The sequence below is a fragment of the Bos grunniens genome, chromosome 14 (genome assembly GCF_055505025.1).
Source record: "Bos grunniens cultivar Pamir isolate PY7600 chromosome 14, Bosgru_T2T1.0, whole genome shotgun sequence".
In the NCBI taxonomy this organism is placed as follows: Eukaryota; Metazoa; Chordata; class Mammalia; order Artiodactyla; family Bovidae; genus Bos; species Bos grunniens.
In genome coordinates, this window is record NC_141178.1 from 83,381,573 (window position 1) to 83,405,363 (window position 23,791).

At 50.8% G+C, this 23,791-nt stretch overlaps 1 protein-coding gene and 1 non-coding gene across 49 annotated transcripts in view; both read left to right on the top strand.

The window, feature by feature from the left end:
• Nucleotides 1–23,791, top strand: part of MROH1 (maestro heat like repeat family member 1) — a 49,696-nt gene that overhangs the window by 3,645 nt on the left and 22,260 nt on the right. For 39 of the 48 annotated variants that reach the window (XR_015141263.1, XR_015141265.1, XR_015141264.1 and 36 more), the window contains exons 2-12: nucleotides 10,840–10,920; nucleotides 11,546–11,691; nucleotides 12,522–12,653; nucleotides 13,086–13,248; nucleotides 13,421–13,519; nucleotides 18,257–18,408; nucleotides 18,775–18,915; nucleotides 19,157–19,249; nucleotides 22,127–22,205; nucleotides 22,334–22,447; nucleotides 23,344–23,417. Coding sequence is in view for 43 of the 48 variants with exons in the window: in XM_086337803.1 (XP_086193929.1) it covers nucleotides 10,899–10,920; nucleotides 11,546–11,691; nucleotides 12,522–12,653; nucleotides 13,086–13,248; nucleotides 13,421–13,519; nucleotides 18,257–18,408; nucleotides 18,775–18,915; nucleotides 19,157–19,249; nucleotides 22,127–22,205; nucleotides 22,334–22,447; nucleotides 23,344–23,417 (1,215 nt within the window). In the remaining 5 variants the exon portion in view is untranslated. Of the gene's footprint in view, nucleotides 1–9,766; nucleotides 9,871–10,839; nucleotides 10,921–11,545; nucleotides 11,692–12,521; nucleotides 12,654–13,085; nucleotides 13,249–13,420; nucleotides 13,520–18,256; nucleotides 18,409–18,774; nucleotides 18,916–19,156; nucleotides 19,250–21,597; nucleotides 22,040–22,126; nucleotides 22,206–22,333; nucleotides 22,448–23,343; nucleotides 23,418–23,791 lie in introns of those variants that run through there. The other 9 variants (XM_086337804.1, XM_086337814.1, XM_086337823.1 and 6 more) reach the window with 4 other exon arrangements.
• LOC147359849 (small Cajal body-specific RNA 15) lies at nucleotides 6,832–6,954 on the top strand. Its single transcript, XR_015141368.1, has one exon.

The window sequence follows — 23,791 nt, forward strand, 5'->3', positions numbered from 1 at the left end:
CAAAGGCATAGTTTTAATTATGGCAGCATTTTAGTACATTTTAACATAACATAAAGTGGACTGGAATGGGAAAATTTAATTCAGATGGCCATTATATCTACTACTGGGCAATAACGCAGCAGTGGCCGCAGGACTGGAAAAGGTCAGTTTTCATTCCAATCCCAAAGAAAGACAATGCCAAAGAACGTTCAAACTACCACACAATTGTACTCATCTCACACGCTAGCAAAGTAATACTCAAAATTCTCCAAGCCAGTCTTCAACAGTACGTGAACTGAGAACTTCCAGATGTTCACGATGGATTTAGAAAAGGCAAGGAACCAGAGATCAAATTGCCAAAATCTGTAGGATCAGCGAAAAAGCAAAAGAGTTCCAGAAAAACATCTACTTCTGCTTTATTGACTATACCAAAGCCTTTGACTATATGGATCACAACAAACTGTGGAAAATTCTGAAAGAGATGGGAATACCAGACCACCTGACCTGCTTCCTGAGAAATCTGTATGCAGGTCAAGAAGCAACAGTTAGAAGCAGACATGAAACAACAGACTGGTTCCAAATTGGGAAAGGATTATGTCAAGGCTGTATATTGTCACTCTGCTTATTTAACTTATATGCAGAGTACACCATGCCAAATGCCAGGCTGGATGAAGTACAAACTGGAATCAGGATTGCTGGGAGAAATATCAATAACCTCAGATATACAGATGACACCACCCTTATGGCAGAAAGCGATAAAGAACTGAAGAGCCTCTTGATGAAAGTGAAAGTGGAGAGTGAAAAAGTTGGCTTAAAACTCCATTCAAAAAATGAAGATCATGGCATCCTGTCCTATCACTTCATGGAAAATAATTAGGGAAACAATGCAAACAGTGACAGACTTTATTTTTGGGGGCTCCAAAATCACTGCAGATGGTGACTGCAGACACTTGCTCCTTGGAAGAAATGCTATGACCAACCTAGGCTGCATATTAAAAAGCAGACATTACTTTGCTGACAAAAGCCGATCTAGTCAAAGCTATGGTTTTTCCAGTATTCATGTATGGATGTGAGAGTTGGACTATAAAGAAAGCTGAGCACCGAAGAATTGATGCTTTTGAACTGTGGTGTTGGAGAAGACTCTTGAGAGTCCCTTGGACAGCAAGGAGGTCAAACCAGTCAATCCTAAAGGAAATCAGTCCTGAATATTCATTGGAAGGATTGATACTGAAGCTGAAGCTCAAATAGTTTGGACACCTGATTCGAAGAACTGGATTAGAAAAGACCCTGATGCTGGGAAAGATTGAAGGCAGAAAGAGAAGGGGATGGCAGTGGATAAGATGTTTGGATGGCATCACTGACTTGATGGACATGAATTTGAACAAGCTCTGGGAGTTGGTGATGGACAGGGAAGCCTGGTATGCTGCATTCCATGGGGTTGCAAAGAATTGGACACGACTGAGCGAATGAACTGAACTGAACATAACATAGGACAAATCCCGCTGTTCACAGACTTTTCAGAATTTAGTTGGCTACTGTTGTATGTTGATTCTTCCATATGAATTTGGAACCATTTTATCAAGTGGAATCCTCCAGTAGCCTGATTCACATTTTTATAAATGAAAGAGAATTGACAGTTTTATAATATTGAGTCTTAGATGAGGATTTTGAGTCTTTTCCTTCAATGAACAGTGTTTTGTTTGTTTTTTGAAATTGTGTATATGCCAAGAATATAAATCAAAGCTTTCTCTGTGTGCATGGTGGGCTGAAGGCAGATCAGCATGCATATCTGCTGTTCAGAAAGGATGCCACTATCCCTGTAGGAGCGAGGACTGGGGGAACCCTGGGTCACCTGCTGGAGGGGTGACAGTGTCCTGGGGGAGGTAAGTGATTGACCTCTGAGGAATGAATGTGTTCTGTGGGGTGAAGAGGACAGGGTGGGGTGTTTGTAGGGAGCAGCAGAAGCAGAGGTACAAGAGCCCAAGCCCTGGCCCAGGGCATTCAGGATGCCTGAAGCATGAGGGATGAGAGAGGAGCAGAGAGGGACTTGGGTCTGGGTTGCAAAAGTCTTTGTCGAAGGTATTGCTTTGATTCTGTGAGCAGCAGTGAAGACTACTGAGCAGTGGTGTGGCATGATACAGCCTGTGTTTGATGAAGACCAGCACTCTCAGGGTGGAGGAAGTGGCCAAGGCAGCTTTAGGAGAGGCAGCCATCAGAGATGGGCTCTCAGAGGGGGAGCAGGGCACCTGCTGCCCGATATGAAGGGTTGGAGCAGGGTGAGGAGGCGGGTGGCTAATGTTGATCACAGTATGTCTGTCACTGAGTGGTGTGATGTGTGTCTGCTACCAAGTGGTGTGATGTGCCATATAACTCTTGAAGTCACGTAGTATAGGTTCTCCATTTTTTTTATTCAGAGTTGTCTTGGCTATTTTAGGTCCTCTGCATTTCCGTATGAATTTTAGAATCAGTCTGTCAGTTTCTACAAAAAACATGCTGGGATTTTGATTGGGAATGCATTCAATCTGTAGATCCATTTGCAAAGAATTGATTTCCTTGTACAGTATTTCTCTCCATTTATTTAAGTTTTCTTTTATATCTCAGCAGTGTTTGATAATTTTACTGCATTGTCCATCTTTTGTCAAATTTGTCCCTAAATATTTCATATAATTTTTGCTCAATGGCAGATGTTGTGGCTTTTTCAATTTTTGATTGTTTGTTGTTAGTATATGGAAATATAGTTGATTTTCTAATATTAATGTTTTTTAAAAATTTAATATTTATATTTTGTGATCTTGCTAGATGACTTATTGATCTGGTTCCAACTCTAGATTCTGTAGCATTTTCTGCATAGATGATGACATCACCTGTGAATAAAAATAGTTTTACTTCTTTTTCAATTTGGATGTCTTATTTTTTTTCTTGCCTTATCTCACAGACTAAATCCTCCAGCTGACAGTGAATAGAACTAGTGAGAGCAGGCATCCTTGCCTTGTTCCCCATCCTGTAGGGATTGCATTTAGTCTTTTACTGTTAAGTATAATGTTCCTATAGATTTCCCTTTGGTGCTCTTTATCAGATTGTGGAAGTTTTCTTCTGTTCCTGTTTGTTGATAATTTTTATTATAAGTGGATGTTGGATTGTGACAAATGCTTTTTCTGCATTTATTGAGATGATTATGTGGTTTTTATTTTTTGGTCTGTTATTGTGATTTACAGTGGCTGGAGTTAAAACTACCAACCAACCTTGCACTCATGGAATGACCCAATTTGGTCATGAGGTATTATCATTTTTACCTGTTGTTGGATATGATTTGATAAAATATTGTTAAGAAATTTTGCATCTGTGAAGGATATTGATCTATAGTTTTCATTGTTGTGTCTAGTTTTGCTATCAGAGTAATGCTAACCTCAGAGAATCAGTTGTTAAGTGCTTTTTAGGTTCAGTTTTTCTGGAAGAATGTGTGTAGAGTTGGAGTTGTTTCTTCCTTAAATGTTTGATAGAATTCCCCAGGGAGGTCATGTAGGCCTAGAGTTTTCTCTGTGCGAAGGCTTTTAACTACAACTTCAATTCTTTGTTAAATATAAAGCTATTTTTTTCTTTTTTTTTTTTTTTTTGACTGTGCCACATGGTATGGGGTATCTTAGTTCCCTGACCAGGAATCAAATCTGTGGACCCTGCAGTGGAAGTGTGGAGTTTTAACCACTGGACCACCAGGGAAGTCCTAGATTATCTATTTTTTCTTTTTGTTTTTAATCTATTTTTTCTTGAGTGAGCTTTGATAGTTTGTGTTTCAAGGAACTTGTCTATTTCTTTTGTTTTTTGATTTTAATAATTTTTTATTGAGGTAAAATTGACTCATCTATTTCTTTTAAATTGTCCAATTTACCTTTGACAAGTTAGATATATTCTTATTATCCTTTTAATATCTGTAGAATCTATTTGTTCTCATTCTTAAGATTGGTAATTTGTGTTGTCCCTCTTTTTCCTGATCAGTCAGGCAGGTTGGTTATCAAATTTATTGATCTTCTTAGATAACTAGCCTTTGGCACTTTTATTTTTTTTCTTATTTCTTTATGTACTGATATTTATTATTTTAATTCTTTTGCTTCTTTTGCGTGTGTAATTTCTTAAGGTAGGATTTAACGTTGTTGACCTTAAAACTAAAAGAGGTAATTATTTTACCAGCAGAATGTGTTTATCTGGGAATAGCAGAGAATTGCAACTCAGGACAGCCATACTATAGCAAAAACTATATAAAACTAATTCCAGCTGAGCTATTTCAAATCCTAAAAGATGATGCTGTGAAAGTGGCAGTAAACATGCCAACAAATTTGGAAAACTCAGCAGTGGCCACAGGACTGGAAAGGTCAGTTTTCATTCCAATCCCAAAGAAAGGCAGTGTGAAAGAATGTTCAAACTACTGCACAATTGTACTCATTTCACACGCTAGCAAAGTAATGCTCAAAATTCGCCAAGCTGGGCTTCAGTAGTACATGAACCAAAAACTTCCACATGTTCAAGCTGGATTTAGAAAAGACAGAGGAACTGGAGATCAGATTGCCAACATCCATTGGAAGAAAAAGCAAGAGAATTCCAGAAAAATATCTGCTTCTGCTTCATTGACTATACCAAAGCCTTTGACTGTGTGGATCACAATAAACTGTGGAACATGGTATGGGATATCTTTGTTCTTGTATCTTAAAGAGATGGGAATATCAGATCACATTACTGGCCTCCTGAGAAACCTGTATGCAGATCAAAAAACAACAGTTAGAACTGGACATGGAACAATGGACTGGTTTCAAATTAGAAAAGGAGTACATCAAGGCTTTATTTTGTCACTCTGCTTATTTAGCTTCTATGCAGAGTACATCATGCAAGATGCTGGGCTGGATAAAACAGAAGCTGGAATCAAGATTGCTGGGAGAAATATCAATAACCTCAGATATGCAGATGACACCACCCGTATGGCAGAAAGTGAAGAGGAACTAAAGACCCTCACTTGATGAAAGTGGAAGAGGAGAGTGAAAAAGTTGGCTTAAAGCTCAACATTCAAAAAATGAAGATCATGGCATCCTGTCCCATCACTTCATGGCAAATAGATGGGGAAACAATAGAAACAGTGACAGATTATTTTCTTGGGCTCCAAAATCACTGCAGATGGTGACTGCAGCCATGAAATTTAAAGACACTTGCTCCTTGGAAGAAAAGCTATGACCAACCTAGACAGCATATTAAAAAGCAGAGATATTACTTTGCCAACAAATTTGCGAATAGTCAAAGCTATAGTTTTTCCAGTATTCATGTATGGATGTCAGAGTTGGACCATAAAGCAAATTGAGTGCTGAAGGACTGATGCTTTTGAACTGTGGAGTTGGAGAAAATTCTTAAGAGTCCCTTGGACTGCAAGGAGATCAAACCAGTCCATTGTAAAGGAAATCAATCCTGAATATTCATTGGAAGGACTGATGCTAAAGCTGAAACTCCAGTACTTTGGCCACCTGATGTGAAGAGCTGACTCATTAGAAAAGACCTTGATGCTGGGAAAGATTGAAGGCAGGAGGAGAATGGGATGACAGAGGATGAGATGTTTGGATGGTATCACTGACTCGATGGACATGAGTTTGAGCAAGCTCTGGGAGGTGGTGAAGGACAGGGAAGCCTGGTATGCTGCAGTCCATGGGGTTGCAAAGAGTCGGACACAGCTGAACGACTGAACAACAACAATAATAGGCAAGTCCAGCAAACAAAGGAGAGGAAGTTACTTTGCAGAGAAAAGGAGGGGTTGCTCTGAAGGAAAGTCTATGGGAGGGAGGGATGTTTAGGATGGTGGTGGCTTCCCACTCAATGAGCTGAGAAGGTTCCCATCTGCTGGGCTTGTGGCCTGTCCCAAACCAGAGATGTCTTCCTGCTGGGAATGCAAGTCATGGCTCTTCTTGTTGGCTTTGTGATTCACTTGAAGTGGTGTGTGTGGGATTGCCCCCTCTGGCTTCCCCTGCTAAATGAGGTTACTGTTGTTCAGATCCACAGTGTCATTCTTTTCTAATACAACCATTTAGTGCTATTTATTTCCCACACATTTTTTATTTTTTTTTTAATTTCTCCCACACATTTTAATATGTTTTCATTTTCATTCACTTTAATTTCATTTTTTGCATTTTTTTGGTCTCATGAATTATTTTAAAGCATATTCAGTAGTTGATAAATACTCAGATTTCTCAGATAGCTTTCTCTTATTGATTTCAAATTTAATCCCATGTGGTCAGAGAACAGGGGCTTTCCAGGTGGCGCTAGTGATAAAGAACCTGCTGGCCAATACAGGAGACTTAGAAAACGCAGGTTTGATCCCTGGGTGGGAAGATCCCCTGGAGGTGGGCATGGCAACCCACTCCAGTATTTTTGCCTAGAGAATCTCATGGACAGAGGAGCCTGGCGGGCTACAGTCTATAGAATCACAAACAGCTGGACACGACTGAGCGACCTGGCAGCACAGAAAACATACTTTGTATGACTTGAATACTTTTAGGTTTATTGAGACTTGTTTTATTGCTCAGAATATAGTCAATCTTGGTAAATGTTTCATGAGCTTTTTGAAGAAATATATATTCTTCTGTTAATGAATGGAATGTTATAAAAGTACTGTTTGAACCAAGTTGATTGATGGTATTGTTCAAGTCTTCTGTACCTGCAGTGATTTTCTGTATACTTGTTTTAACAATTACAAATAGAGGGCTGTTGGAATTTCTGTTGTATTTTGCATTTGTTTATTTCTCCTTGAATTTTTTTAGTTTTGACTTTGTGTATTTTAAAGCTTTGTTATTAGGTGCATAAATGTTTAGAATTGTTATGTCTCTGCTAAGAAAATAGAGTCCTTGAAGTCAAGCTGACTCTGCTTTTAGCCTCCTGAATGAAAAGGTAGATAGAACAGGTCTTGTTTGCAAAATGAATTCACGACCTACATATCTACCAACAGCAATGATATAGTTTCCATTGTTTCACTGTTGAAAATAGGAGTAGTAAATAAGAGATGAGTAAGGGTGAAGAAAGACTTAGGGAACCCATGAGGATCTTGCCCTAGTTGACAGGAAGGTGACTGCCAACTGGAGAAGTTGGTTAGGAAAGTGGACGAGAGGACCTTTCCTGTAGTACAGGTTTCAGAGGGTCCAGGACAGCTTCTGGTGGCCAAGCCTCCTTGTAGGGAGACCAGCATAGTCTCATTTGCAGAATGCTGCATCATGGTGAATCATTCTGGGCAGCTGCCAGTGTGGGAGCCATTTAAAACTCTTAAAATGAGTTAAAATTTTAAATCATTCTGGAGAATGAGAAGAGCAGACTGATGATCAAGCACAAGCTTCAGAAATATTTTATTGGATGTGTACAAGTGCTTGCATCATGTTGATTGAACCAGTAGGAAGTCAATTATTAAGCATACACTTTTCCAAATAAAAAACGATTAAAAAAATAATTGCTATGTCTCTGAAGTCTACTTTATTATCTAATATTAATATAATCACTCCAGCTTTAAAAAAATTATTTATTTATATATTTTTGGCTGCATTGGGTCTTCGCTGTTGTGCATGGGCTTTCTCTAGTTGCTGCGAGGAGGGGCTACTCTCTGGCTGTGGTGTGCAGGCTTCTCATTGTAGTGGCTTCTCTTTTTGCAGAGCTCAGACTCTAGGATGTGTGGGCTTCGGTAGCTGCAGCACACAGGCTTAGGAGTTGTGTTGCACAGGCTTAACTGCCCTGAGGCATGTGGGGTCTTCCCAGACCAGGGATTGAACCTGTGTCCCCTGCATTGGCAGGTGGATTCTTAACCAGTGGACTACCAGGGAAGCCCCTCCAGCTTTTTTGTGATTATTGTCAGCCTCATTTTTCTTCTCCCATTCTTTTACTTTAGCCTCTTTATGTTAACATACTTAGTGTTCCCTGTGGTTTCTAGAATATATGAAATACAGTTGTAATCTAAATGTCTTATCTAATAATTCTTTACTCTGCACCATTTCCAGGTCATTGTCTATTGACTGATTCACCCTCATTATGGGTTGTGTGTGTGTGTTTTTTTTTTTAATTTATTTTTTTATTGACAGATAATTGCTTTACAGAATTTTGTTGTTTTCTGTCAAACTTCAACCTGAATGAGCCATAGGTATACATATATCCCCTCCCTTTTGAACCTCCCTCCCATCTCCCTCTCCATCCCACCCCTCTAGGTTGATACACAGCCCCTATTTGAGTTTCTTAGCCAGACAGCAAATTTGGGTTGTGTTTTCTTGCCTCTTTGTGTGCCTGGTCATTTTTGATTGGATGCCAGACACTGTTATTTTTCTTTCTTATATTTGTTTGTTGGTGCATGGTGTTTTGTTTTCCTCTTGTTATTCTCAAGCTTTGTGCTGGGCTGGTCTAAGTTACTTGGGAACAGTTTGATCCTTTCAGGTCTTGCTTTTAGCTTTGGTAAGTGAAACCAGAATGGCATTTTACCTTTTTCTTCTTTTTCCATTTTTGGTTGCATGGCTTGGCTTGCAGGATCTCAGTTCCCCAACCAGATATTGAACCTGGGCCATGGCAGTGTGAACCTGGGATCCTCACCACTGGGCCCCTAGGGAACGCCCTAGTTTTACTTCTTTACTGAGTTGAAACCCTCCTGAGTGCCCTTCCCAGCCCGCTGAGAGTTGTGGTATTCCCCTGCTGCCAGGAGAGGCCCGTTCCTGGCTCATTTGTGAGCCCCACAGATTGTTTCAGCTAATCATTTTGGGCAGTTCCTTCCCCCGCCTTGGGTCATCTCTGGCCTCCTGCCTCCATCTGCGCAGCCAGCCACAGTGGGTGTTCTTCCCATGCCTTGTTTTTTTCCTCCCTTCTTCATCTCATGTCTTTGATGCAGTTGAGAAAGGTTCTTTGCTCTTAAGAACTAAGGCGGGTCTCACTCACATAATCTTGAGTTCCTTGCCTTAAGGTCTATGCCCTTGACCCCATCTGCTAAGTCCCTTTTGCCAGCTAAGTAACATACTCATGTGCTGAGGATGGGGACATGGGCATCCTTGGGGACATTATTTTGCTGCCCCTGTGCTGGCCAGTAAATCAGCTGAGTGACTGGGGACTCTCTGCAGGCCTCTGAGGTTCTCCCTGGTACTGGACCCTGTGGACTCCAGCAAGACCCAGGCCTCCCGGGTTGTTCCTGGGCCCGCTCTGTGTGTCCTCAGCTGGACATGCCCTTCAGGCGATGAGCTGGCATGATCACAGGCTTTCCCACCCTTTGTTCCTGATGCCCATCAGCTTGAGAACTCTGGTTCCATGTGTTTCATTCAGTTTTTTTAGTTGTTTGGGTTGAGGCGGCAAATAGGTCCATTCCTCCCAGGCAGGCTGGGAGCTGATGTCCCTTATGTTTCTGTTTGTTCCTGCTCGAGTTGGGTGTGCATAGCTGTCTGCATTTGTATGAAGGATGCTCTAAACTTTGGAGCTGGAGCTGTTCAACCCATCTTCTCTGAGGCCATGGAGATGGGTGGCTGTGGCTTTTCACAGGCAAAGCCCCTGTTCCAGGAGTGGGCTGTGTGCTTATAACCCAGACTGGCCCAGGGACCTCAGAAAGCAGGTTCCATGCGCAGGGGTGCCTGCCTGAGAAGAGTCCTGATGGCTCTCTGTGGAGCCTGCGGCCAGCACCTTCATACCTGCCTGACAGCTGTGGCATTTCCAGCCCTTCACCTTTGTGTGTGTGTGGGGGGGGTTTGCCACCTCCTTGCTCTGCTGCTAATGGAATATGTGTCTTTATTTCTTCTTTTCCGGGTTATTTTTAGATGTTTTCCAGGAAAAGAGGGGAAACACCTTGCTGATCCCACCAGCCTCAAACCAGTCTTCTCCATCTGCTTTCTGTCTGCCTGGGATTCCTGGAAGTGTCTGGTCTGCTAATTTTATCTGTTCTTGTGTTCTAGCGCCCTTGTGGGCTTGTTCTTTTAAAACATGCATCTTTTCCGTCATTGCACTGAGGTTTTGGTGGGATGGGTGAATGCCTAGGACCAGGGTGCCTTCTCCATCTAGAGTTCTCACCTGTTGTAATCCCCCCACTCATCAGACACCTCTCACAGCCCCTTCCTATGTGACCACAGCCAAGTGAGTGTGTCTTCCTGCTCAGGAGCAGGTGGAGGCGTGTCTTCTTTGCTTCCTCTACCTTCACCCTTTTTTGGATGGGCAGTGCCCAAGAATGAAGGTGGTGCCCAGAAAATAGAGGACCCCAGTGTGAGAAAGCAGTCCTGTACCAGTTGTTGGAGCCTGTGACCACGTGGGGAAGTGCAGAGGCACTTGCATATTCCATGGGCTTTATTCTTTGGGTCCAACTGTTGCAAGTGGTGCTTTGAGGCACATGATGTTTGAAAGCTGCAACTCTCAAATCCTGTGAGCTGTCTGGATGGTTGGTTTCAGACACCAGAGAGCCCACCAGCTCCCTGAGCTGCCTGTCCAGTCTTGTTCAGCCAGCAGGAAGTGGGGGGTCCCAGCCACGTAGTGACCAAGGTGGTTGTTCTTGGCCCTCAGGGAGGGGTGTCCCTCTCCGCACAGTCCGTCAGCAGCACGAGGCCTTACATGCACAGAGTGAAGGAAGATGCTGTCAGTGGAGATGGTGATCGCGCTTGGCCTGGCACCCTCTGCGGGCCAGCCAGGATGAGCCCCTGTGGGCCCAGCACATGGCGGCGGGGCTGCCGGCTGCTGGGGTGGAGCGGGTGCCGCCTGTCCTCTGCACACCACCTAGCCAGAGTGTGGCAGAGATTGTTTCCCAGACGAACCCCTTCTGATCTTGTGTTTTACACAAACACACTAACTACTCGTAAACTGAGGAGGCCAGTGACTTAAATGTTGCACGTCTGGTGACTCCAGGTCTGAAGAGAGGCATCCAGGTTCACACCAGGAGGCAAAAAGAAGCTCGTACCACAGTGATGAGCGAGACCTACGCGAAGAGTGAGTGTGGGCCCCTTGGCTGGCCTCCATGGCATGCTGTGGATTTCTGAGTAAATGCACTTGGGAGGAGTGATGGCTGCTTGAACACAATTTCTTTAAAGTTTCATTAGACAAGAAAAGGAAGCTCTCGCCTCTGCCGACGCTGGCTCAGTTTGGTGTGGGGACAGTGTTTGCCTGACACAGTGGCTTTGTGCTCCGTAGGGGAGAGTCCCTTGCCTTCCTCCTTCCTACAAAAGCCCCAGGACCAGTGTTCACTCTGACTGGCCACTGTACCTGCAGCCAGGGCCAGCTCTTTGCCTAGGGCATGGTCCAGGGCAGAGTGTGGGCCAGAGGTCCTCCTGGAGTGGCTTCATGGGCTGAGCCCACACCGCCTGCTTTTTATAGGAGCTCGGATCCAGTCAGGCTGGAGAGGCGGCGAAAATGTGGCCTGGGTTGGAAGGTCGGGGTAAAGGTGGCCAGAGTGACCTCAGAGCAGGCAGCCAGTGGGTTCCAGAGACCTCGGCCAGTACGGTGGACGGAGGGGGCGGTGTGTGCGCCTGAGGCTGCAGAGGCTGGGCTGGTGAGGCTGAGCCAGGTGGTGGGCCGGGGCTGGGCCTGACCCTGCCTTTGGACTTTGTCACTGTAGGGCTGTCCGCCATCCTGCTGGACGCTGTCACTGACAAGGACCCTCAGATGCAGGAGCAGGTATGTGGCGCCCTGTGCGACTTCGGAGAGTCGAAGCCAGCGGAGGTTCTTAGCGCCTGCGAGGAGCACCTGCGGCTGCACGAAAAGGTATTGCTCCTCGCAATATGATGGAGTGAGGCCTGCAGGGAGGGGCGGGACCTGTGGGCAGGGTTCGTGGCAAGAGGCGGGGTCTGTGGAGGGGCGGGGCCTTTGGTGAGGGGTGGGGCCTGCAGGGCAGTGGCCGGGTGGGTCTGAAGTATGCAACCAGGCTGCTGTAGGTGGAAAGTCACACTGGCAAGTCCAGAACCCCTTGAAGCGGCAAGTCCAGCATAGGTGACCCACTCTGTCCTGTGGGTCAGTCCCGTTGTGGGGGACCGGGTGGTCGGCATTGTAGTGTCCGGTTGCCCTTGCGCAGGCCCAGTCCACCGTTCCTCTCATCTACCAGCTAGTGAGAGAGGACCTGGGTCCCTGTGGTAAGCAGAACGCCTCTGCTCCCTGCCCAACCATAGACTCCACTGGTCGGGCCCTGCTGAGACTGCACCAAGGGCTGTGCCAGCTCTGCCTCTCCTGGTCCCGGCTTCCGGGTTCTGTGACACTCCTATCTCCCTGTAGTGGGACATAATTTCAGTTTCCACAGTGCATGGTTTAGGCTCATTCCTAGGAGTTAGACTAAAAAAAGACTGTTTTTCTTTTTATTTGAGTTTGGGGCTCTCGTCTGTCAGCTGCCATTTCAGGGTTAGACAGCTGAGTCTTGACAGGGCCCCTGGGCTCCTGAACCAGTTTGATGACCCCTCCTCTCCAGCAAGGCCCCTTCCTGCGCCTGCCCCCACCCCCGCCACTGTCCCAGTTTAAGGAGACCAGGGCTCATTTCTGAGCTCAGGGAGGAGCCATGACAGACAAGTGAGTCCCGGTCCTTCCTCCACCATCTCTCTCTACAGCTAGCTCATCCATACCGGACGATAATCCTAAGGGCCATGGAGATAGTCGTGAGCAATCACATCAGCGAGCTGGACAAGGACATGGCCAGGGCCATCATCCTCCTGGCCTCCAATGAGATGACCAAAGTGAAGGTGTGGGGGATACCTGCCCTGGCCTGGCTGACCTGCCCCTGGCTGGGTCAGGGAGCTGTTTTCTTCCCGAGTGCATTGAGAACATGGGTTTGTGTCTGGCTGCCTCAGGTCTGGCCTGTTGGTCCTGTGTACTGACTGCCCTTGTGGGGTGGGGCGGGTCACCCCGCCATCTCAGATGTAAGCCAAAGTGGAAAGCAGTGCTCCCAAGCTCTCAGGGCGAATGTAGGAGCACCAGGACCCCACTTGAGTGTGCATGGGCTCGGGGCTCAGCCTGGGGCCCTGCTCACAGCAGCCCGAGAGCGTCCTGAACACTGGCGGCCTGTCCTCCAGTGGAACTGAAGGCAGAGTGTCCAGTTTTCCTCCTGGGCACCTTCAGGGTAGGTGAGGTTTGCCTCCTTTGGTCAGGGTGTCAGTTGAGGTCTTTGGGGACAGGAGCTGGTCTCTGATTGGCAGCAAGCCGCCAGCAGCGTCCTGGTGGCGGTGGGAAGGCGGTTCATCAGCAGCGTGATGGAGGAGCTGCTGAGCAAGTTCCAGCCTGGGCTTCTGCCACACCCCTGCACCGTGCACACGCTCGCCAGCCTCTCTGTCTCCAATGGTAGGTGGCAGCCCCACCCCTCCACCCACATGCTCAGAGATTCTGAGGATGGCACCTCGGTTCCTCTGGTCCCAGTCACTCCACCACATGCCCCAGGCTGTGCAGAGAGAGCTCAAGGTGTGTGGCGGGGTGGGGGTGGCCGTGGGCCTCTGTGACGCACCCCTTCTTGCAGTGTTTGGCGTGGTGCCCTTCCTGACGTCCATCCTCAGCACCATGCTGCCCATGCTGGGCGCAGCCAAGCACGACTCAATGAAAGTAGTGTTCTGCTGTGGTAAGACAGGGCCTCTGTGGGGTGGTGGGTGGGTGTGGCCTGCCCACAGTTGGGGGGGTCTTTTTTTCCAGTGCTCCTTTGTGGGGGGCTGGGGGGCCTTCAGGCTGCAGGAGGAGGGTGGGATGATTAGAGGAAGGGTGATGCTGGTGGAGGCTGAGCGGGCACTGCTGTAGGTAGAGAGCTGACCTCTGCTGTCTGGTGGCTTTTCTCTGCTGTTGGAGACCCCCCACCAGAACCTTATGGCATATTTCCCTGAGCCCTGGACACTTGATGGGGGGCAGGAGGAGACTGACCAGAGCTGCAGCTCCCTCCCACTTTTTTCCCTGCTCACGCTGGCAGAGTGACATTTCCCTGGGTGTCCTGGGAGTGTTCACTCTCCCACCCTCTGTGTGCCATGGGCAGTGCCTCATGGCATGACTCCTGATGGGCAGGAGGGCACTCCTATAGGGGGGAACAGAGAGTCTTGAAACATGGGGCCTGAGGGAGCCTGGCCTCTTCTAGTGGCCTGCACACAGCTCTTGTCCCTTGGCTTCCTAGTGTCCCTAGCGTCCCCTCCCATCTCAGGAAGACAGCTGCTACTGAGGGGAGGGAGAGGGAACACCTAGGCCCATGAGGCCCCGTGAAGACAGGATCCTCTTTTTAAAATAGTTTATTTTTGGTTGTGGGCTTCCTAGGTGGCACTAGTGGTAAAGAACCCACCTGTCACTGTGGGTTTGATCCCTGGGTTGAGAAAATCCCCTGGAGGAGGGTCCGGCAACCTACTCCAGCATTCTTGCCTGGAGAATCTCATGGCCAGAGGAGCCTGGTGGGCTACAGTCCATAGCGTCACAAAAAGTCAGACATGACTGAGCAACTTAGCATGCATGCACGCATTTTTGGTTTTGCTGGGTCTTTGTTGCTGGCGAGGGCTTTCTCTAGTTGTGCAGAGTAGGGGCTACTCTTTGTTACGGTGGCTTCTCTTGTCGAACATGGGCTCGAGGCACCCCAGCTTCAGTAGTTGTGGCGCACAGGCTTAGTTACCCCGAGGCATGTGGGATCTTCCTGGACCAGGGATCAAACCCAAGTCCCCTGCATTGGAACACGGATTCTTAACCACTGGAGCACCAGGGAAGCCCTAAGGACCCTTTTTAATCCCCAGCCCAGGCTGTTAGAGGTCCTGGGCTTCCACCCCCATGGCCAGGCTAGAGGGACGTGGTTAGGCTGTGGCCACATCGAGACAGGGGTTGGGAGGCTGGTAGCCAAGCAGAGAGTTGGTGTTTGCAGAGGAGTCCCAGTGAAGCTGCCTGTTCTGTGCACACCAGGGGACTTTCCTATCTGGGGCCTAGAGCTTTGGGCTGCAGCCCTCCTGTTCATGGTGGCTTTGGGTTCAGGTTCCTCAGCTCTCAGGGACTCTAGGAAGAGCTCTAGCCCCTCAGAGCTGCGGCATTCCCATTCTCTCTATTCCACGCCTTCCTCTTGAGGGCCCCTCCCACATGTGGGTGATAGCAGGCTGTTGGACTGAAACCCTCTTTGACCTGGTTTCTGCTGAAAAGGGAACTTGTGACAGGATCCCTGAGCAGCTGGGTGGGAATCACTGCTGAGCTCAGAGTGCAGGGGCAGGACACAGAGAGGACCGAGGCAGAGTTGGGGGGGCGGGGGGGGGCGAAGCACGCCAAGGACAGTACACATCCCAGCTGGGGGGACACAGGAGGGACTGGGGAGAGCTGTGGGGGCTGGGGGAAAAGAGCTCCAAGGACAGCACTCATTCCAGCCGGGAGGGAGAAGGAGGGCCTGTGTTGGAGCTGAGGGCTGGTCCCTGGCATTGCTGGAAGTGCTGGCATCGCTCCAGGACTTGCAGAGCCCTGTGCAGGAGGCCCTGCCCCTCACAGGCTGCAGGCCTACAGTGTTCACCTGGCTGCCATGTCGTGTGTGGAGGTCTGGATGGGCCAGGAGACACTGCCTGCAGCCGCCCTCTGGCTGAGGTGTGTGCTCCTCACCACGGACAGCGCTCCAGGTCTGCAGTTGAGGGAAACATGGTCCTACCCACTGGAGCAGCCTCAGTCAGGCCAGGAGGGTCCACATCAGCTCATCCGTGGCCTGGGTGGGCCACAAGAGGACTGGGACCTCTTGTTCTTCCAGGCAGTCTCCGATTCTGGGCAGATTGTGTTCACTGTGCAGGAAGGTGGCCCAGGTGGGCCATGGGGCCCAGAATAGGAGCGTGTGTGCACTCAGAGGTTCTTGTCCAGCTCGCAGAATGCTGCGGCCAGGCAGGGGGAGGGCGGGGAGGAGGGCCGCAGAGGTGGATGGACAGGATCCAGACAACAGGTGCTCAGCTGGCCTGGACACACTGCCAGCGCTGGCAGGCAACCACAGCTCACCACCCACCAGGAAGGTCTAATGAGAGAGGCAGCAGCAAAATAGACAGAAAGGGAGACTAGGGGAAGCAGACAGTTGAGGGAGGGGAAAACAGGTAGGAGAGGAAACCTGGTTGATATTTCATCGAGACAAGAGAAGATGCATTCATAAAACAGAAGCACCTTGCTCTGAAGAAGCTACGTTTGGACAATGCAATAAAGCTTTTGGGAATTAGCAACATGATGAAAATGGAAGGTAGAAGTGGAAGTGTTGAGGAAATCCTCTAGAAAATGGAGCCAAAAATGCAAGTATGTGGAAAACAGAAAGAAAAGACTTAGCAAGTGAAGCCATGAAGCCAGTCTTGGATAATCACCCTGGATAGAAGGAACAGAGAAAGTGGAGGGGGTCGCTGTGGGAGCTGCCACAGGTGGAGAGGCCCTCCCCGTGCCTGCTTCGGGAAGCTTCCTCGGGGCAGGTGGTCAGGAAAAGGCCAAGGGCTTGCCTTCTGCTTGAGGGAGAATGCTAGAAAGCTCCAGCGGAAGGCACCACTGTGAGTCAGCACCCTGCCCCAAGGCTTGCTGAGCAGGAAGGTGTAGAGAGGCTCCTTGAGAAGGCAGGATCCGGAAGTGTGTGGCCCATGTGGTGAGGCTGGAGGAGCCTCAGGATGTGTGGCAAGAGGTGTGGAGGTTGCCACAGTGACTTGGGCCTGGAGAACGAGGGAACTCAAACCCCAGATGGTCCTTAAGTCAGAACACAGCTGGTCATGGAGGGAGTGGTGGGCTCAGAGCCACGGGGGTCTGGAGGGGTGGACGGAACGGGCTGGCCCCGGCCTGGGGTACGTGGGGAACACTGCGCACATGTGTGTGGAGAGAGAGGCCCAAACCTGGTGTTTGCTTCTGGAATAAGGAAAATCAGGCTGGGGGAGGGGCTTGAGTGGCTCGTTTACCTGAGGCAAGTGTGTCCTTGATTAAAAGTACAAACCTGGTAAGTAACTCAGGGAGGGGGGTGGTTCTACTTCTGGCCACCTGATGTCCTGTTATCCTGAAAGCCCTTCCCACACAGGGTACCTCGAAGCCCTGGTTAGCTTGATCAGTAGTCTGATTGAGCAACTCAAGGAGCAAGAGTAGGGGGACGCAGGGGTTGGGGTGGCAGGCAGGGACCAGGGCCCACCTAAGCAGACCCCCTCCCCCAAGGCACCTTCAGTGGGAGGACAACCAGACGCAGGCCTCCTGCTGTGGGCCCCAGCGGAGGAGGGAGGTCCTATACGCTCTCTGAGTGCTTGTGACCGTAGCTGCCTTCCTGTAGGTGTAGGGCTGGGCTGCAAAGCATAAGCTGAGAAAGTAGTCTTGCAAGTGGTCCAGGTCAGAGGTCATGAGCTGGAGCACGTGGTCCTGTCAGTCAAGATCCTGGGGGTGGGTTCTGGCCTCATGGCCAGCTGTGAGCCGACAATGCTGCCAGCCATCTAGTTCTCATCTCCTCCACTGCCCAGGCCTCAGTGGGGCTGCGTGGCCAGGTCCTGGCCTCTGACTCTTTGTGGTCCCATCGTCTCCATTGACCCACAGTCCAGGCCCTGCTGACCACTCACAGGTCTACACCTAAGTGGGTCCCCCGGCTTCCCTGCCTGGGCATCCATGGCACCGTCCCTTGCACGGACACCGCGCCCCCCCAGGCTGGTGCTCCCCACCTTAAGCACCACACCCGCACCCAGGCTCACATACCCGGGTCTTCCTGCATGTGCCCTGGGGGGTCCTACGCCATCTTGGAGAGCAGCCCTTGAAAGCATGTGGTATGTGTGTCTGTGAGGGGAGAGGTGGGCACCACAGACCAGAGCAGGTGGGCGTGGTGGCCTGGTGGCATTTGGGAGAGGTTGGTCATGTACTGGTGTCCACTGTGACACAGGGCTACAAATCAGGGGCTTAAGACAACGGGGCTGTCTTCTACAGCTTAGAAGCCCAGTGTCTGAGAGCAGGCTGTTGGCAGGGCCGTTCACCTTCTGTGACTCCGGACAGAGTCCTTCCAGGCTCCCCTGGTGTCTGGAGGTGTCTCTCGATCTGGGCATCTGGGCTTGAGGCTGCGTCACTGCAGCGTCTACCTCCATCATCAATATGTCTGTCTGTCTTCTTACGAGGACAGGGTCCTGGTGGGTTAGGGCACACCCCACCCCACCCTACCCCACCGTGACCTAGTCTTAGTGTATCTGCAGAGACTGAATTTCTAGAAAAGTCATGTTCAGGTTCTGGGAAGGACAAGAGTCAGGGGACCCTTCACCCTGCTCCACCCTGTAGTCCTGAGCCTGGCCGGGGTGCTCAGGAGGGTGTCTCGCAGGCGGGTGTGGGATGTTAGAGGGGTTGGGTGAGAGCCAGCGTGACCATGCCTGCCGCCTCACCACTGGGGTCACTGCAGCCCTGCAGCGCTTCAGTGAGAGTATCCTAGAATACTTGGCCAACCTGGATCAGGCCCCAGACCCCACAGTCAGAAAGGACGCCTTTGCCTCAGACATCTTTGGTGCTTACGACATCCTTTTCCACCAGTGGCTACAGAGTGGGGGAGCGAAGGTATGCTCTGTGGGTGGGGACTGGTGGCTGCACCTGCCCTCTCCCTCCCCAGCCTGGGGGTCCTGCCACAGACCCCTGGGCCCTTCTGCCATCCCGCAGATCTTGGTAGAGATTTGTGTCCACCTGCCCACGCCAAGCCTTGTGTTGTGGGGTCTCCCCTGCAGGTCCTCACAGCGTTGGGCTGCTTTGCTGAGGTCCCACCCCCACCTTGGGGCCTCCATGCATTAGGGAGGAGGCTGCCTGGCTGCTCTGACTTCTCCCTGGGCCCACTCCCTCCACCTCGCAGGAGCCTCTGCTCTAGGTCCATGGTGGAGGATTCCTTGCCTTTGTCCCCCCACCACTGACCAGTGTCCCTGCCCCTTCTAGCTGCGGCTTGCAGTGGTGGAGGCCCTGGGGCCCATGAGCCACCTGCTCCCCAGCGAGAAGCTGGAGGAGCAGCTCCCCAAGCTGCTGCCCAGGGTTCTTGCCTTCTACAAGAAGCACACCGAGACCGTCCATGTGTCCAAGGTACGCACAGTGTGGCTGTGAGCCTCAGTGGCTGAGGCCCTGGCCAGGTGTCGGCCTCAGCAAGGGACGTGGGCAGAGCTGGAGAGCCAGGCCCCTGGCCTCACAGGGCCCCCTTCCTGGCACCACTCCCTCCTTGCTCCAGCCCCAGGGTGGTGTCCTGCTGGGAGGCTCTCAGCCAGGTGGGGTGGGGTGGGGCGGGGCTGGGGGCGAGGAGGTCCTGACAGGCCACTCCTCCCTGCAGAGCCTCAGCCAGATCCTGGAGGCAGCCGTGAGTGTGGGCAGCCGCACTCTGGACATCCACCTCAACTCTCTCCTTGCCGCTCTGCATGCTCAGGTGGGCCGGTGGAGAGGCTTATGAGCAGGCTGGGGCTGGGCGCTTGCTCCTTCTATGGGGGTGCCTGCTGAGGGGCCCAGGGAGCAAGATTCACGGTGAGGGTCCAGCCAGGTGGACCTCTGCAGGCTTCCTGAGTCGTCTGGGTGCAGCCCTTAGGGGTACACTGACTCAGGCAGTGGGGCACCAGACAGCCCTACATGCAGGGGCAGGAGGGGAGGAGGCGGCCAGCAGGGCAGGGGGAGTGTCTGTGCTGCCTGCGGGTCCCCGAGGGTCGGCTCAGGCGGAGCAAAGGAGCCGCATCAGCAGCTGAGGCCAGCAAGGGGAGGGCCTTAAGGCTCTCCTGGAGAAAAGGCTTCAGGGGGCTTCTCAGCTGTAATGAGCCTGAAAAACTATGAGGTGGATAGATGCCTAGAAAAATCTTAAAAATGTCACAATTGGTAGAAGAGAAATAGAAAATTTGACTAAACCAGTAAAGAAATGGAGACCACATTCCACGCCCTTCCTTTCTGACAGCAAATCCGGGACCCAGTGGTGTTCAGGTTGCCTCTTCCAGACTTTTGAGGGATAGCCCATTTCCACCTCACACAGGTGGGCTTGGAAATGAGAGAAGTATCTGGAGCTGCCTGACAGGTTCTATGGGACTGGTCTTGACTCCCAAGTCAGGACCACACAGAGAAGTCTGGGCGCCCGCGGGTGAGCTGGCATGAGGGTCTGTGCGGAGGAGAGTTGGCTGCCCACCTCCTACTCACCGCACATGGGCCCCAGCGGGAGGGGCTGTGGGAAGGTTCTCTCTGATCTCAGCGATGCAGAAAAAACTTGTGAAGAAGTTCAGCACCTATTTGTCACTGAAACTCTTAGCAACCAGGATGGGAAAGGAACTTCTCTTACTTGGCAAATTTTAAATACCTGATCCATCAGCATGCATCATACATGTGATGGATACAGTTTGCATCACAGTAGATAGGAGCGACCACCTTCCCTTACCGTCCAGAGCAGGAAGGGGCCCCAGTCGCGTGTCAGCAGGGCCTGGGGTGAATCCTGGAGGAGAGAAGCAGAAGAGAAGGACCCCGGACAGACCTGTGGTTTGCCTTCGCCTGGCCGCCTGCCCACCCTTCATCCTGGCGGGCCGCTGCTCCCCATGCTCAGTGAGGCGGCACAGCCCTGAGGGCAGGGTTGCCTTGTTCCGGCCCCCGCCATGTCTGCTCCCAGCAGATATTTGTTTTGGATGGTTGATGCACTCATCTAGAAGTTCATTCGTACAAGAACTGAATCTATTTACAAGTCCTAGAACTCTGTTCAGCAAGGCTGCCAGTTACAAGACCAACCTGTAAAAATCAAGAGTATTTTCCCCCATCAGTGGTGACCAGCTATAAAGTACCAAAAAAAAAAAAAAAGGTGTTTACAGTAGCAACAGAAACTTAATTGTAAAGTATCAGGGAATTAACCTAGCGAAGAATGCCTAAGATCTCTGTGGAGAAAAAGTTTACAACTTGGAAAAAAGTGAGGAAAAAATGAGAGATGGAGTATTATTTACTTAATACAAAGTGATGGCCTGAAACTAAAAACTGTAATCTGTGGGGGGCGGGGGGAGGTTTAAAAGGAGAATATTTGTGGAAAAGCTGAGAAGCTAGAAAAGTGTGATATTTCCTTTTCTTAGTGCTTTCCATTCATGTCTTTTGTTTTTCTGTTGATTTTAGGGTGTTTTTTTTCCATATTGGTCTGTAGCAGTTATTTATAGTCTTGTGTCATGTATGTAGATATTTGTTTCTGCTTTATTGTTATCTGTGGCTCTGCTTATGGTATTTTTTTGCCATGGAACATTATTTAATTTTTTAAAGCCATCACTTATCTTTCTTTATACACTCCAGGTTTTGCTGTACTTAAAAAGGTTTTCCAATTCTGCAGTGAGTTTTTAGGTTCTCTCATTTCCCCTATACTTTTTAATTGTCTAGAGTGTATTTTAGAGGAAGAGTGAAAAGCTAGTTTTATCTTTTTTCCAGGTGACTGCCCTCGTCACTAGTTATCTCTCTGATCTATCGCCTTTTAATCAATCACTGCAAACCTTAGCGCCTGGACTCAGCAGCGGTTTGTGCTCCAGTCACCGAGGAGTTCTGAGCACCTCACGCATCTTCTGCAGGCTCCCTGGGGCGTCTGCTTCCAAGCTGCTCCCTCGCTGGTCCCCAGCCCTGGTGGGAGGTGCTCCGTGGGTCGCTGAGTGACCCCGGGAGCAGGCAGCAGGGCCCTGGGGACCTGGAGCCAGCCTGGCAGCCCTGCCTGCACCTGCTCCACCTGCTCCAGTCCCCTGGGAACTGGCAGGGCCAGGCTGGGGTGGCACCTGTGATCCCTGTACCACGTCTCCCTTCTGGTTGGGAGGCTGGGCTTTCCCACGGGTCCCCTCAGAGCCCTGCAGGTCCTTTGTTGTGACCTTGGGGGCTGAGTGGGGACAGGGGCGCCACCCAAACTCAGCCCCAGAGTGTTGCCCACAGAGGTGCAGTGGGGCCCAGGGGCGCAGCCGCCTGCAGCCTCTGCCTGCACCCCTGCCAGGGTAGCTCCGTTTCTGTCTCGGTTTGGATGGACAGACTCCAGCGCTTTCTGTGCTCGCGTGTCCTGCCCGAGAAAGTGGGCCGCTGTCTCCTTCCTCATCAGGAAGTGTGTCTGGGGAGTTTGTTCTCCTGGCTGCTGGTGGGTGGGGTGGGGTGCAGGAGGAGGGCCAGCTGTGTGTCCTGCGTCCCCGCCCCAACCACAGGGCCTGAGAGCGTGTCTTGGCGCAGGCAGGGGTTCCTCACCCAGGTGAGCGCACCTGAGGACCTGCAGCTCTGGAAGCTTGAGACACCCCTCCAGCACCCCCAGCCGCTGACTGTCTTTTGTCCTGGACAGATCTGTGTGCCCGTGGAGTCGTCCAGCCCGCTGGTGATGAGCAACCAGAAGGAGGTGCTGCGCTGCTTCACCGTGCTGGGTATGCAGGCGGAGCCCTTGGTCTCATCAGGGTGCTCACCGCCCTGAGCGTCTGTCTTCCCCGCTGGGCCTGGGGGATGCAGGCAACCAGCAGGGAGCAAGACGGTCTTGATGAGCACTTGCCCGTAGCCTGCTGCTCTCCGGACCGCCTGCTGGCCTTCCTGCTGCCCAAGCTGGACACCAGCAATGAGAGGACCCGTGTGGGCACCCTGCAGGTTCTGAGGCACATCATCAACACGGCGGGTGAGTACCTTGTGGAACGGAGATGGGATAGGCCCACCTTGTCCATCTTCAGCATGAAAAGGAGCATTTTGCTTTGAGTTCTTAAAATACTTTCCCCAACTTTCTATTTCGCAAAATTCCCTGCTTTTTGAAGGGTTGCAGCAGTGGTGCTCACCTGCCTGCCAGCAGGTTGTCCATCTCTGATGTTTGCCCTTGGCAGGGGCTGTAGTCGGCAGGCCATGGCGCCTCGGCATGGGGGGCTGGTGGCTGAGTCCTGCCGACGCCCCCCACCTGCAGCCATCTGCTGCAGTGGCCCCTCATTGTGGAGGCCTGGCCATGGGCACAGCTCGCTCCGCTGTCTCTTAGACGTGGAGGAGTGGAGGCCAGTTCTGTGGAAAGTCCCTGGTTTCCATGTGTCTGAAGATTTCCTCACAACTGGATAGGAGAGTTCAGGTTTCTTGCTTTTAAGCAGTTTTAATCAGCAATAAGCCTGAATGGTTTTCACACCTGAATTTGTGTGTGTGTGTGTGTGTGAGAGTCTTGGTTGCTAAACAGTGGCTGTGGCCACGTCAGGCCTTCAGGTTGGAGCTGGGAGCAGGGAGTGGTGCTAAGATTCTGATGACCTTGGAGGCGCCCTCACCCCACACTTGAACCTGGGACCCCTGACTCAGCTCTGCTGCCCTGAACTTCTAACCTCCTCACTTCTTAATCGGATAAAATAATGTCATTTGCTGAAAAAAGTCGTTTTTCCCTCGGAGAGAGATAAGTGGGCCTGTGCTTAGGTGGCCTTCTCCTCCCCCCACGCAGAGGGCCACACTGAGGCCAGAGCCCTGCAGCACGGCCCGCATCGTGGCGGAAGGGCTACCCGGCGTCTGCCTATCGGCAGGCAGGCTGAGCCCCCTGTTGGTTTCTTGCAGCTGCTCAGATGGAAGTTAAGAAACCCGTCATTCTCTCTTCCATGAAGCTCCCTCTTCTGGACACCAACAACAAGGTGAGTCAGCGGGCAGCTTGGTGCAGCCTTGCACAGCGACAGGCGGTATGGCCACCGCTGACAGGCAGCTGCCACCTCAGCACACCAGGCCTCGGCAGGCCTGGGTGTCTGCTGAGCTGCATGTCTGGGCCCCCAGCTTCCTCCTGATGCGTTAACCAGGTGTGAAGCTAGGAAGCAATCCTCAAGACCACCTTGGGGCTTGATCGTTCTCTAGAAGAACCCCCAGAACTCAAGAGCCATTACACCAAAAAGACCTACGTGAGCGTCAGCCACACAGACGCCCATGGGGTGGCCTGGGCACTCGGAGGCTTCGTCCTGGCCCTGTGGAGCTGTGGGCAGCGCTGTGCTGGCTCGCATGGAGGGCTGCCCAGGGA